Genomic DNA, 15,858 nt, shown 5'->3' with positions numbered 1-15,858 from the left:
CATACAAATATACAATATATATAGAAATTTTTAAAATAGAAAATATAAAAACTGTGGGTTCTTTCCAACGTACAGACAAAACCTTGTATTTCTATTGATGGACATGGACATCTTTCTTACAGAAACTTTAAAATGTCGAAACAAATCACATATACCATTTTTTACAAAAATAATGTATGCATAACTGAGGCACATTTAGATTGGGAACAAATTGCAGATAAAATCCCCCATCACACGTTTTGTAAGTGCGTTATGAATCAAAAATCAGGCAGCTCTTTGAGTCATTAACTCAATAAAAAAACTTAAATGAAATTGAATGAATGAAACCAATTTTTTTTAATGTAACCAGTTAATTTTTAATCTTGTGTCTTGCAACCTCAACGTATATATTTTTTTTTTACAGTGCATTTTTTTGCAGGAAAAAAATGCAGGCAATACTAAGTAGCCCCTTACTGCTCCCATTAATTTGCACATGTACTGACTATTATCGAATGTAAAGTTCAGCTTTATGAATGCGTTTGCATTGGCACAGATCTGTTTTAGGTAGAAAACTAAAACATTTTAAACGCCATGTTCATTAAATCAAACTCGCAAAATTTTTGCATAAGTAAGCTGCATACAAAGCATGTCAATTTTTTTCATGTTTAATCATTTAATACATTTGAGCTTTAGCATACTTCTGTTTAAGTTTACATTATGCATGTACTAAATTTGTATATTATAATTCTAATAATAGAATTTATTATATATTCTTTTATTTAATTCCAATTTAACTATGTTAAAATTTGAATCAACAACAAATAATCTTTACTCTACCACATGCAGCTAATTTAACACAACTCATACAAGCTAACTCCATGAACACAACCACCAGCACTCCTACCCCAACCAGTGCTACAACACAGCCTCCAAGTATGTACAAACCATTTTAAGCTTTATTTTCAGCTAATAAGTCACAATAAATTTCCTAACTCTTTCTCTCTCTCTCTCTCTCTCTTTCTATATATATATATATATATATATATATATATAGAAAGAGAGAGAGAGAGAGAAAGACAGAGAGAGAGAGATGAAATAAATCACACATTACTTTGAATATAAAGTTGTATGTAAAGTAAAGTGTGTTTGTTGCAGGGTACCCTATAGTCATTGGGCTGAGAGCTAGGATCACAACCACAGTGGCGCTGGATACAAATCTAACGAACAAAATTTTGCAGCAGGTAGGTGACTTCTACATTCATTTAATTTTTAAATGCTCAGTCACTAAAATTTCAATTGAAATCAAAGCTTTGAAGCTTTTCATTTGTTATTTTATGACTTTGCTAAACTTTTTGCTCCATTTTTTTTCTCCAAATTTGTTAAAAAAAATTATTAATAAATATTATATCATTATTATGTATGATCATAATAACAACAAAGTAATAGACTTATAACTAATGATTGAGGTAAGGTTAGGGTTAGGGTTAGAGTTTGAAGTAAAAAAAAACTCGATTCAGTTTACATGTTCAGACTGTGTCGATATGAAATTATGATTTCTTTACTTTTTTAATACATATTACTTAGTCATGGATGAGGATGTTGAGCTGGGTTTGTTTAAGAAAAAAATTGAGAAAGAACTAAAAACACACTTAGGGTTATAGATTTCAGTTTCTGTAGTCACTTTCCAAAATGCAAGCTAATAAATAAAACAGTGACAAACTGTATCAGTCCTAAATTAACTTACATGCACCATAATTAGTTTTTGGAGTTATTAATTAATTAATTAATTAATTAATTAATTACACACTTTTTTCATACACATATGTTTTTGATATTATTTGCTAGGATGTTACTCCTAAATGTTAAAGTGTTCATTCTATTTCTCTTTCTCTCTCTCTCTCTCTCTCTCTTTGTCCTTTTTAATGTAGTATATATCATACCTCCAGCAATACAATGTAACTGCGAGAGTGACGAGCATTAAGAAGTTATGAAGGGCTGTGTCAGGAGGACCTTCAAGATTGTTGTTGGGTTGTTGGGTTGTTATAATCTATTCTACCTTTTTTCAAATCCTTGTTAAAGATTAGCATTTAAAGCCATCATGATGATTTGTGGGAGGAAATTAAAAGTAACTGTTACTGATAATAAATGCTTTTTCTATGATTTGTCAACAATGGATGAATTACTGAATAAATCCTGCATGAGAAGAAAACTCCCTTATGTTTATTGTCTCACTAATTTCCCAATTTATCTCTATATTTTAAGTCCTGAAAGAGTATTTGAATGATGTGATAAATAGTGATTATGTACAGTACCATTAAACTACTAGAATAAACACTGCACTGTATAAAGTATACAAGCCTGAATTGTGTTATATGTTGATTCTTTCTATGATTGGAGTTAAAGATGTGGTGAATCAGGTATATCTGACTTTGTACATACTGGAAAAGAAAAAAAAAAACGAGATGGCATGAGGAAGAGACTTTGTAGGGAACCACATTTAAACTGGTAAACCCTCTACTACCCTCTACTGGGTGGCAATAGGATTGATTATGCAATGAAAAACAAGTGTCTAAAGGAAGCCATCCATCAAAAAACCAGTCGATAAATACTGTAAGGTATAAGACAGATATGAAAATAATCATCCAAGGAAGACTTTGAAAGAGCTTTCCTTCTTTGGGTCATCCTGTTCTGTATACTTTTCAGGACTTGTTGATTGTGCAGAATAACAGAACACAGTTATGAGCGAACAAACTCCAATTATTTCTCTATATAATCCCCTGCTACATTAAAGTACTTATCCTGGTATTTCACTAGTGCTTTGATTCTATAAAGGTAGAAAGTTTTATAGAGCCGTGATCTGACTCACTGCTTTACGACTGAAATGCTGGTCTCCCAGGAACTCATTTAATGACCCATACATAGGGAAATGACTTGGAGTGAGGTCAGGACTTTACCGGGGACTGAACATCTACAGTATATACTAACAGTAAGTTCCTGAAATGTGCAAAAGGGGTTGGTAAATGATTGTGTGTACAGTTCATACAGACGTCTCTTCTGCAATTTGGCAAGTTATCCATAATTTTTTATTTATTTATTTTTATTTATTCCTCTGTAAATATAAATGTTTTACACCTTAATTCATAAGAAATTTCATGGACATAAGAATGTCCTGGTTTGACTTGAACACCCCTTGTATATATTAATCATGGATTTAATAAAATTGATATTTCTCCAGAACTGTGGTCTGGACTTTCTTTTTTTTATAATGTGTAACATATTAATATCAGGCGGCACGGTGGTGTAGTGATTAGCACTATTGCTTTGCACCTCCAGGGTCCGGGTTCGATTCCCAGCCAGGCTTGATTCCTGTTCATGGAGTTTGCATTTTCTCCCTGTGCTTGGTGGGTTTTCTCCCAAAGTTCAAAGACATGTAGGTTAGGTTAATTGGTTTTCTCAAATTGCCTTTAGTGTGTGAATGAGTGTGTGTATGTCTGTGTGCCCTGCGATGGATTGGCACCCTGTCTAGGCTGTATCCCACCTCGTGCTTTAATTCACCTGGGATAGGCTCCAGGTCCCCATGACCCTGTATATAGGATTAAGCGGTATAGACAATGAGTTAGAGTGAGTGATATTAATATCATTCAAGACTCCGGGCATCTACAATCTACATGCGAGTCTTCACACCAATAGGGGCGCATACTTATGTAACAACAAGGATTTACTTCCCCAATGAACCCAACAGAAGAGAAAAGATGAGCCATTTCCTTGTCTGTGTTTTGGGTGTGGCTTTCTCTTACTCTCTCTTCCAGCAGGGGGCAGTGCATTATTATCATTCCTGAGTGGATGAATAGATACTTGAATGAATGAATAAATGGCTTTATCCTGACCAGCATTGTGACAAATCCGGATCCTATTTCAGGAACATGATCCAGAAATACACCTATTGATGATTTACTAGAAGCATATAAATAGCATAAAACCTTAAAATCTGATCTGCTGTAGACAATAAATTCATTATAATTAAACCAGATCAAACTTAGAAAATATTAGGCCTATTCCCGGTTGGTCAAAAGGTGTTAATTAATTTTATATTATGGCAGCTTTTATGTGAATGCACTCGTTCTAATACATGATTGCATTTGTATGATGAGATCTTTGTTTAATATAGGAGTCCTGTGCTCAAATGGATTATCTCAAATGCATTGGATTATCAACCCTCAAATCGATTATTAACCAGGTGTTTCCCACCACCATTGTCAGAGACAACCACAGATCAACAGTCTTGCTTGATTCGCTTTCTATATAGAGGTAGCATAGGACAACATGATCGCTCTTCCAGTAGAACACTATTTAAATTAGTTGCAGTTCCATCTTTGACCATTACTGGGCAATAGACAATTATTATTATTATTATTATTATTATAATGCTATGGAATTAAATACACACTGTTTGTTCATGCTATGTTGGCCCTAAAGTGCAAAACACTTAAACAAACCACAAGAAAAACCACAAGAGCAAAAAACTTAAACACAATGACAAACTCAAACAGGAAGGGAAGACTGGGAATATTCCATGGTAATTTCTGATTCCTGCTACAGCACACTGCGTCCAATCAGAAACGAGCATATGATGTTCAGTAAGAACCTAACCTACCCGTTTAAAGTTTATGTTATTGTGTTTTAAAGGTTTCACCTTTAGTGCCATCGTACTCAACATCCAAATAATTTGTCTTATTTTAAATTCCTTTAAAGGAACCTCAATTTATGTCTAAAAAATAAGTCACTGATCACACACAAGAGGTAATGACTGTTGTGGTCAATGCCTGTGGAAATGAGAACTTTATTTAGATTAAGATTTCTTGAAAGTCTGATATAGATGGTTGACCTTGACATCGCCTGCCCATGGAGATAAGCAGAATCCTAAGTACTACAGAATGCGTCTGAAATGAACCTTTGACGAGCAGAACAGATTTTTGAGGACGTGCTCAAGGTCAGCATTTTCAGAACCCTCATTTGGGAGTGCTCTGACAATGCATTTTTTTTTTTTTTTTTGTCTTCGTAGTGTTGCCCAAGAGCTTTTGCTGAGTCACTGTGTGCCGAAACATTTTTCCTTTTTGCGTTCTCTGGCTGCTGCTTAAAGGTTAGAAGTTCCTCTTCTGGTGGAGCAGTAGAAACTGGATGCTTTTTGTCAGAAAACTGTTGACTGGTCGCTGGTCTACGCACTCCTCAGGATGAGTTAGAGTTTAGTCATAATTAAAGGGTCTGACTAATATGGACAAACCCACACGGTCAGAGATTTAGGATTCTAGAATAAAACACACAAAATTTGTTGGTAGAATAAAAGGTATAAATTCCATTCCATGTAATAGGAGGCACTAGGCACATATTTTGGAGAAATGTCGAAATCAAAGTATTGCACCATAACTTCATTTCAATCTAAAAAAAAAAAAAAGGTGAAGATAAAACATATTTCATTTCATGTCACAGGATTGAAAGTCATTGATAATGTTAGAAATGATACATACAAATTTTACAGCTCCTCACCGGGCACCAAGTTCAGCATGGTGCCCACATTCAAGTCCGCTTCAAAAGTTCAAAATATGTTTTCTAGAGTTTAAGTAGAAAACTTGTCCCGTGCTCGGTTCTTTCATCGATCACTGAGTCTTGTTCTCAGCCACCTCCTCCGGCTCCACATCGAGGTCTGTTAGACAGCAGTAGCACACGATCTGGGTGTATTTAGTGATGGAAGCTGGCACCGATGAAGACGACAACGAAACGAGAGCAGGGAGAAAGACGAGACAGGGTCAACAAACTGAAATCAAAATCTGGAGCACAGAGACAGCTGGAGAAGTACTCGGAACTGTAACTACTGAGAAAGGCATCATGGTTGTTGTTGTTGTTTTAAGCTCAAAATCCTGGCAAGTTTGCGAAACACGCTTCTATCAAAATGGTCCAAGAAGATCTTTCTGAAAACCTTTATCTTCACCTAGCAACACTTAACTAGTTAGTGATGGAGTACATCAAAAATACCAAGAAATGTTACATTTTATTTTAGGGAAACATTTTTTAAAAATTGGCTATTAAACTATTCGCCAACTATTGGCCATAGTTATACTGTATTAGCTATTAGCTATTAGCTAGAGTTACTGAAGCTGAAATAAGCTAGCTCGTCACGAGTATCTGATGATTTTTTCTTTCCTCCGTGTTTTTGCTGCATTCTCTTTTGGTAACTCATCTTGCTATTAGACTAGCTACGCTTTAGACAATTGAAGCATATGCAGTTGAAAAGATTTTTTAGCTACTTTTGTAGAATAATATTTAACAATAATAATGTTTAACAGTTATCCACTCTATTGTACTTACTGTAAGCTGTACTAAGAAGCAATTTTTTCAACTGAAGAAGCACTGTTTTTTTCAGTTTAATAGTATTAATCATGTAAGACTAATCATATGACCATGAGATTAATATGAGGCTAATTACTGTATGTTATGAGACTAACTGCTCATCTATAAAAAAAAAGCTAAAAAAATAATAATGATCAAGATTCTTACCATTGAGCTGACTGAACCATTTAGGCCGCTTCTCCTCAGGCAGGTAGATGCAGAAATAGTATACCGGTACACCAGACAGTGCAATGGCTACTCCTATCAGGGAATTGATTGTGTCACTATAAAGGGGAACGATGACGAGGAAAAGGCTGCACAAGCAGTAGATGAAGGGAATGAGCAGTGTAAGCTGGAAAAGAGAAGACAGATGAAAGATGAGGTGTAAATCGAAACATTGTCTCAAAGCTCCTCCTTAGTGTGTCTGCTGAAGTACCCCTCAAGTACCCCTGAGATAATACATTTATCAATACATCAAACCTCTGTTGCACTCCTTCTCCAACCTTGCTGTTTCCATGTCTATGTAAATGAGCTACTGCTGAGCCATGCGCTATCAGTGAACTACATCACTAAGCATCCGGATTAACAAAATGACTTAATTTTGCTTAATAGGTGCCCTTTAAAGACAAATCCAACCCTTTAGTCATATAGAGATGCTCAGCTACCTTTACAGGTCTGTGTCTGTCTGGCTGTGACAAGCGAAGGTAGATGAGTCCAGCTACGGATAATCCTACAAACAGCCAGTAGCTGAAGCTGAAGTAATTGATTAGCAGAAATACGTCTTCCACACACAGAAAGATGAGTCCCATTGCACCCTGTAAGCAAAAATACAAACCAGTTAGAACTTGTTTAAATGATTATGCAGATTTTGCCACACTACATGACAAGTATATCGAACAAAACATGTTCCTCCAGGGTAGATTGTTCACAAATGACCTCGATTTATAAGCCTGAGGGGTGATATGCATAAGAGCAAGTATGGCTGGTTATCATGTTGCTTGGATACAAGAGGAAAATATTATGGCTGCTGTGAATGATTTATTTTAGAAGACTATTTTAGAACACTAGTGGACAGTAGATGACTTCAACTCCCCTTTGTACAATGTGCTCCTACACTAAATAGTCTGTAAATAAAAAAGCACACCAGTACTTGTACAAGTACTTGTATTAAGTGCATACTGTTCAGTACAGCCGTGTGCATTTTGTGATAGCCAGCAAAAAGATGGATGATCCTATTTTTGTAGCTTTCTAAGTAAACATCCTGGAGTTGGAGCTTGTCCAATCATGTCCAGTAAGAGATCAGAGTGGTGTGAGTCTTACATTGAAGAGAAGAGCAGGGACAGGGGTGTAGCGGTCAGCGTGGATCAGAGCCAGGCTGTTTGGGAGGTGGCCTTCTCTCGCTCCTACAAAGAACAACCTGCAACAAGAAGTACACTTAGAAACTGTGATCCAAAATTTCGAAAGGTCCAACTTCCAAGGAAGATGTGTCGCCTACCCATAGAACTTGCTACTTCTAAAAACTAATAGATAGTGCACATCTATATTTCTTGGTGACGGTCCTGTGATGGTTTGGTCAAATTCCCATTCATTGGTTTAGGAGAAGCTGATTTGATCATCAATCCGATCATTTTAATTCTTATTTTCACACATTTTAAACACATTGCCTGTTCGAGAAGATTGATTGTGATCTTTGTGTTACTTACAGTATGTATATGTGTCCCTTAAGTTAAGTGGGATGGAAGTATTGTAGGTAATCAGAGAAGCATTGTAGCAAAAGTTCTTTCCCAGAACACACATTCAGCATTACTCTACCCAACAAAAAGAAAGTTCAAACTTGTGGCATTATTTGGTTCTACCGTGTAGTCACATTACTAAACGTCTGACTTTTACGGTTCAATGGATGGTATTAGTGCTATTATTATTGACCAGAAGTCCTGCCATGGTCATAAATTAGAAAATAAATATAATAGTAATCACTATTGTCATCCACAACCCCTGGTTGGACTACAGAGGTTCCTAGATGGATGAGGATGACAACACATTGCACTTCTGATTCTCCAGCACTGCTTAATTGGTCCCACCATCACTCTGGCATTGAGTAAGACGTGCATCTAGACTGTTTTCTGTTCTGGCACCTGCATAGAGTAGGTAATTGAACAAACTTCCTCTCGATGTCCATGCAGCCGAGTCACTGACAATCTCCAATCGACGACTAAAGACCTATCCGTTTCTTAGATATTTGGGTTGATTCTCTCGCCCCTTTATTTTATATATATACTTTAAAAAACATTTCCCAACAGTGTTTGACTGATGGTATTTAGTACCATTGTAAGAATCAATCCAATGAGAATCAATCCATTGACGGATTCTTCAAACCACATTTGTAAGTCATTCCGGATATGCGGGTCTGAAAAATGTCTAAATGTAATGTAAATAATGATGGATTAGTGGTCAACAGATAGTGAGCCCTACCGTATGTATCACCTACTCTATGCTTCTCAAGCAGGCAACACTACAAACCAGGATGAGATTGACAAAAATAAGCACAAACTCACCTTGAGGCAGCAATGATTGAGGCGTTCAGTCCTCCGTAACAAGACATAGCCACAGCAATGGGAATGACCCAGCTGATGGGTCCCAGAACCTGACTCCCAAATGTCTGTAGAAGCAGAAAACGTCATTTAAGCCAATCAACTGGAGATCTACTGCACATTCAGACCTTAATCTACTAAATCCTAAATCTTGTCAGTATATCTTTTGCAGGAATCCAAGATTTATGGTTTACACTGGAATTAATGAACCCTTTAACGAACAAATCAAACAGAAGTTGGAATAAAGAATATGCAATATTACATACAGGTGCAAAAGTTTACACCCCCATGGTTTCTGGAAAAAAAGAAAACAATTACCTCTTTCTTTAAACTTTAACTACAAACAGAAAAAATATTCTGAAAATTGTAACTAAAATTTTGAAAAAAAATAAATAAAGGCAAAAAAAATTATTTTGATGTCTGTATATGGACATACCACTGCGACCGCATCACTCGCCATGAAGGAAGGTATGTCCAGCACCAAGTAGTATGCCACATTTGTCAGCATGTAGATGATGGTTACAATCGGCATGGAGATGGCAATGGCTAGAGGTAGATTCCTGCATGGGGGGACAAAAAATAAAAATTAAAAATAAATGTCAGTGACGGACTAAAATTTATTCACTGACACATAAACACTTGGTAAGTTTAAAATTAAACGGTTACATTTTTGGTATAAAAAATGTAGCCTATAATAAAAGTGTAAACAAAAGTTCATCTTTTATTACAGCAGCACTGTTTGAATCAAATCAAGGACCTTTCTGGATTCACAATCTCCTCTGTGACAAAGTTGAGTGTATCCCAGCCAGAGTATGAGAAGAGAGCTGAGTAGAGAGCGAGTGCAATGCTCCCAGCCTCCATGGAGGAGCCCTTGAAGGGGTCCTGAAAATTCTGAGTCTCTCCTGTAAATATAAAAAGGTTAATGTTCAAGATATTGCGATCGACATTTTACAGAAATGGGAGCTATTATATATTGCTATGCAATATCTCAGCGCAAAAAAAAATCTGACCCAGTAACTATTTTGATGCATGAGTTTTATCAAAGGGAAACACAGGTCAATATTAAAAAAAGGATTTTTTTCTAAAACATTGAACAACACTCAAATATTACCATACAGTCAGGTCTATAAAATTTAAAACAATTTATTATATATTTTTTTTTAATTTGGTCTTTATACAACCTCAACATTTAATGTGAAATAAAACACTCAACATGTAAGTGAAATCACCGCCACCCCCATAAAATAAACAAATAAATAAAATGGAACAAATGACTGCCAGTTGCATGGCCAGGTGGCCTGTTGCTTTGTTACTCTATGACTAATCAAGCAAATCAAAAAGGAAATATTAAAAAACCCACCACACCATAATTATATTTGTAATAAGTGGAAAACTCGGTAAATTCTTTTTTTTTTTTTTATCGTTCCATGTGGCTTTCCGTACCTTGAATTATTTTCAGGATGCCGATTGCAATGATGAGGATGAGGGACATGATCTTGGTGTAGGTAAAGATATCCTGGACCAGAGTTCCCCACTTCACGTAGGCACAGTTTATAAAGATCAACACACCTGAGACGGAAATGAAGAGTTTTTTAAAAACTTTTTTTTAGACACTTTTTAAGAAAAAACTCTTAGAGAGGTAAGGAAGAACATTGACGAACAAAGGAGAAGAAATGTTGATGATGAACTACACTTACTGTGATGATGCAACAGTTTTGCTTTATTTAATTAGTTATTTACTCATTTATTATTATTTTTTAATTAATGACAAGATGTTTGACCAACTTTTGCATTCTAGTCATAAATGTTAAAATTTATAATAGAAAATAATAACATAAAAACCGGGCTTAATAAAGCTTTTTTCATCAAGGCCCTCTATTCATTCTCTGAACATGGTATTTTGTATAGTCATTATTCTGATTTATCACATTCAAATTGAGAGTTTGTTTGTACTGTATATGGTTGAAAGTATTAAAAAGAAAAATAAATTTTAAAAAGTGTTGAATGCAAAAGCGGGAATGGGAACATCTTTTTCTAATCATATGACTTTTTTATATCCACTTGGTGGCTTTCCTGGCAACCAGCCTACTTTATCTTCTTGATTGATTAAACCAGGAATAGACCCGAGGAATAATGGTGTAAAAGTGATGTATGGTTATTGGTTCCAATAACTCCATTATTTCAGGTATCTCAGTTTGCTGAGGCTACCAAGAAGGTGATTTGTTTTTCCGAGATGTAATACACCCACCACGTTCAGCAATACACATTTCCCTGTTTGTAATTTAAACAGTGGCCCGTTTCTAAATGCAATCCAAATATTACAAGTTCACCAGAGGAAACCATATAATAAAACACTTGCAAAACACTTATCTCTGTTTTAATATTTAATCTGTATCGGGCACTATTACTCTGCAGAATAACATGCTCAGTGAGGTCAGTTTCTGCCCAGACGGGCCTGTCCAGGAATTCATGTATACTGGCAGAATGCCAGTTCTTTTTCTCTTTTCTTTCCCTATATTCGGCTCAGCAACCATTACTACGAAAGAAAGAGAAAAGAAAAACAGATCCTGGCTTGCATTACTGACATATGTCATGTGTTTGGACGTACGCAAGCTTTCGACTTTGTTTACACGTCAGAACTGAAACTCTGTCCTTACTGGTGAGGATTATGCTGTTAAAAATGTGGTGACACATAAAAAAAATTTCCAAGTTTAGAAAAGATAGGTCTGAGTGAGACCTGGGACGAGTGCCTGACACGTTGATCTTTCACCTACTTTCCAAACTTGTTGTGTCCAGGCAGACAGACAGGGATGAGGTCAAAAAAATAATTCAGACCACTATAGTTTGGCCTGGTTTCTAGAGGCACAATTCATAGTTACTCTGTGCCAAATGATTAGTCATGGGAAATAAACTTACTAATATATATATATATATATATATTTTAAAATCTTTTTCAATGTAAAAAAAAAAAAAAGAAGAAGAATAAAAAAGTCTGTTTGTTCCTCTTTAGATTTTTTTTTAAAAGACAACAGTGATGTACACAATAATGGTCAGGGTTGGGAAGTTGCCAAGGGGAAGGGCAGGGGATCTCCAAAAGCATGAAACAGTCCACCACTAGATAAACCACAAATACTTTGCAGTGGCTAACAGCATGTAGTGAACCAGCAGACTCCTCAACCCGTACAGTACCCCTTTAACACCATGCTGATAAAATCTTCCCACCAACAATAAAACGTCAGATCCAAGATTAAAACTAGCTGAACCTGCTTTTCATTGCTGAAGAGCAAAACTGCATTCAAATTGAGCAGACTGTAAAATGTGTGTATTTGCTTCTTTATTTACTGTCTCTGCAAAAGAACTTTATATATTCAGAAATATTCCAGCAACTGCTTAAACGTGGCTATGCTAAAGTAGATAATTCTCTCTTATTATCTATAAATAATTTTAACATCATTACTTGTAAAGAATAAGAAGAAGAATTGTAAGGAAAGAGCTAACACAGCTTTGGGGATTATAGTTTACTGAAATATCCTGTAAACTTGATCGTCCTCTCAAAATCCCGTCCTTGCTAATACAGTCATGTAAGTAAACTCGGTAGCTAGTTTACTTTTGTTAGAAGTAAATTTCATCAGGTTAGCTAATCTAGCTGGTTAAAGTTTACAATTAATTAAAGGTATTTAATTAGTGTTAATAAGAATGACTAAACAGTCCTGTCAGAGGAAACTCATGCTAGGCAGCGGATCAGTCAAAGTTTTAAAACTTCCTAAAAATCTGTCAGGCTAGCTCATGTTAGCAAATTTGCTCAGGTTAAGCAGTAAATACTTCCTGGTTAACCATTTAGATTATTACAATGTACAAATATAACAAAAAAAAACAACATAAAATTCACTTATCCGTACAGATTAGCTTGTGGTATAGCGGCCTACTGCTAAAAATTAACTCACGTTAGGTACAGTAGCTTGCAAATATGAAATCCTGTCAAATTAGCTAATACTACCAAGATGGCTAAAGACGACATTATGACCAAAATTAACAATGACTGAAAAGTCCTGATTTTATATTATTATTATTTTTTTTTTTTTTTTTTTTACAGGTTAGCTTACAGTATGTTAGCTAGCTGGCCACCAAAATTGCAAAGAAAGTATATTTATGAATGATACTTACAAATATGGAGTGAGTTTGTATTTTGAAACATCAAAAGCTGTAAGCTAGCTAACATTAATGGTTTTTTAGTGATATTAATGTTGATGGTGGTGTCTTCAGTGTCTCATAGCATCATTTTAATGCGAGTAAAGAAACATACTGTATTTAAGTTTTATTATTCTGTCCAATGTAGATTATATTCAACAAGTTCATATTCATAGTTATTTGAAAAGGCTATTTACCAAAATGCCCAAGAACAAGAAAAACTTAATCTTTAACTCACAGATGCAGGCAGCGGCGATAACTCTCACAGCATCGTACGGAGGTTGGCACGTCGGATACAGAGCCTCCACCAGGTAGTTAGCAAACGTCAGAGAGATGACAGCCTGGCTCGCTGGCTCCACCAGCAGGATTGAAGTCCAGAGGCGGATAAAAGCCAGGAATCCACCAAAGGCCTCCAGAATGTAGGCATAGCTGGCACCTGACTTGCCAATAGTGGTGCCAAGCTCTGCATAGCAAAGGGCACCGAAGACCGAGAACAAGCCTCCGAGTGCCCAGATGAGCAGCGACAGGCCGTAAGATGCGCTATGCAGCAGAACGCCCTTGGGTGACACAAAGATCCCTGATCCGATCATGTTTCCCACGATTAGACACACACCGTTAGCGAGAGAAATCTCCCTCTTCATTACCATCCTGTCTGTCTGGCCATCAGGACTCGCTGGTGCTTTCAGGTCTGGGTCTGGGTCTGAGTCTGCCCTAAACAAGGGGCAAAGTGCTCGGCACATGTCCAAGAGCTTCTGTTTCATGCTAACCAACAAGAGAAGACATGAAATCAGGACCAGACAATAGTTATAACAGAATATAGACCTTCCAATTTCCAAATTGGTTTATACAATTTGGCACACAGTAAAAAAAAAAGTGTTCGTCAGTAGTAGAACCCAGGAAACTTTTCTAAAAACTGTTGAAGATTTGGATTCTTCTGACTGTTCTTTATTTAGTTCTGAAAAGGAATCTCTGTGTTTCAAAGCATACATAGAGCCTCTACAAATACTGTGAAGATTTTATAAAATTCCATAATTCATGCATAGATGTAAGGGTTTCCACATGGGATTTTCCATATAACCTCTAGGAGTTTCTACATGGGATTCTTTATATAACCTGTAGTTTTCTCAGGGTTCTAGTTAAATTTTTGAGGTTCTAAGATCTGTCAGAAACATCTTCTAAAGAACATGTTTGGGGTTCTAGACATAATGCATTTCTCTTTTCTGGTAGCATTTTACATGAAACCTTTAAAGGTTTGGAATAAAACAAAACTGGTCCTAAGGGTATTCCCAGGTTTCTAGATAAATATTCTTAACTTTTGTGGTTTCAGTGTTTTTTTCAAAGACACATCCCAACGTAGATGTTTGGAGTTCTAAACGTAATGCATATCTCTTTTCTGGCAGAATTTTACATAGAAACTTGAAATAAGTTTCTAAAGAAGATTTGAAATAAAACAAAAATGGTTATAGTCTTAGTCTGGCTTCCTCACCAATTAATAGTACTTTAAATTTTGCTATAGACACAAACGGAAGAAAGAAAAAAAAATCCATGGGGGGTTGAGGTCCAAGAGGGAAAGTAAATACCCTATTTTTAGGGTTAAAAGTTCCCTATTTGTTACTGCATGAACATTTAAACGAACATTTAAGGTTTTTCCCTAAGGGAACTAATCAAAGACCCCTTTAAGCATTCAATAATATTTTGTCTGTTGTATGGTTATTTATAGAATGGAAATCTTCACCAAGAAACCATAGGGATCTAATCCAATTTGTTTGCTATAGAGTTTTAAGGGACAATCACAGGTCTAGGGTTCTAGATAATTTTTCCCCCCTATTGCTTAAACCATAAAAGCTTTAGATTTATTTATTTTTTTCAGTTTCTGACTGTCTGGTTTTACCAGATGCAAACGAAAAACCCAGAATAGTCTTTTACCAGACGCAACCATAATGTTCACTAGAACATGTAACATACAGTAATTCATCAGTCTAGTTATGCTAAAACATGTCAAAGAATAGTTTGAATATTTCTGTCATACCTTTAAAAATCCGATGATAAATAAAAGCAGAACCGTGCGGATGAATAATCCAAGATAAAGTTTTATCTTTAGAGATCCAGAGGCTTAGACGAGTACCAGTGTGTGTGTGTGTGTGTGTGTGTGTGGTGTTGCAATTCCAACCAGCAAAGTGTTTTTCTACACAGAGGACACACGGTTCCTTAAGTTCCCGTTTATTTTTGGATGTCTGTGCTTAGAGAGAGACAGATAGAGTGATAGAGAAAGAGCGAGAGAGATAGAGAGAGAGAGAGATCCTCCTACTGTCAATTTCTATAAATAATAGAAAGTATTTGGAAGATTATAATTAGCTTGTTACAATATGGTTCCAATTTTATGCTCCTGGATTAACCACTAAAATGATGCAATAAAATTCTCTAAACTTATCAGAACAAGTTTAGTGCAGCGTTGGCTTTTTGTGAGTGTTTACTCACTTACTTAAATTGAACCTACAACATCCTGTCCAACATTAGTGGTGTTTATGTTACCATTCATCTACTACACACTATTGAAATTTTACAATGTAATTTACAGCAATTATCGCTACACATTTTTGTATATTTCTTTTTATCTATTTCGGACCACCATGCTGTCATACCCATTACATTGGCTTACCCTTAGTAAGAGAGCATACAAAGTTTGAAACATTAGACAAGGATTGAAAAACCGGAG

At 35.8% G+C, this 15,858-nt stretch overlaps 1 protein-coding gene and 1 long non-coding RNA gene across 3 annotated transcripts; one reads left to right on the top strand and one right to left on the bottom strand.

Moving 5' to 3' along the window:
* The first annotated feature begins 800 nt into the window (after window positions 1–800).
* LOC128514866 (uncharacterized) lies at window positions 801–2,568 on the top strand. The gene is made up of 3 exons (XR_008356576.1): window positions 801–912; window positions 1,135–1,220; window positions 1,908–2,568. It is a non-coding gene; the product is annotated as an uncharacterized LOC128514866 (long non-coding RNA).
* Window positions 2,569–4,810: 2,242 nt separating this feature from the next.
* LOC128514758 (Y+L amino acid transporter 2) lies at window positions 4,811–15,768 on the bottom strand. Of its 2 annotated transcripts, XR_008356568.1 has the most exons (11): window positions 15,172–15,768; window positions 13,381–13,904; window positions 10,398–10,523; window positions 9,712–9,856; window positions 9,391–9,514; window positions 8,919–9,022; window positions 7,684–7,780; window positions 7,029–7,178; window positions 6,532–6,715; window positions 5,505–5,728; window positions 4,811–5,415 (listed from the first exon to the last, which is right to left on the bottom strand). XR_008356568.1 is itself a non-coding variant. In XM_053488645.1 (10 exons), the coding sequence occupies exons 2-10, from the start codon at window positions 13,901–13,903 to the stop codon at window positions 5,634–5,636; spliced, it is 1,548 nt and encodes a 515-aa protein (XP_053344620.1). In that variant the 5' UTR covers window position 13,904; window positions 15,172–15,768; the 3' UTR covers window positions 4,811–5,633. The 2 variants fall into 2 exon arrangements, 1 of the variants encoding a protein (XP_053344620.1); XM_053488645.1 differs by having other exon boundaries at window positions 4,811–5,728.
* Between the last annotated feature and the right edge of the window lie 90 nt (window positions 15,769–15,858).

Source organism: Clarias gariepinus, chromosome 1, assembly GCF_024256425.1.
Source record: "Clarias gariepinus isolate MV-2021 ecotype Netherlands chromosome 1, CGAR_prim_01v2, whole genome shotgun sequence".
Taxonomy (NCBI): Eukaryota; Metazoa; Chordata; class Actinopteri; order Siluriformes; family Clariidae; genus Clarias; species Clarias gariepinus.
This window is presented reverse-complemented; position numbering and strand designations above follow the sequence as displayed.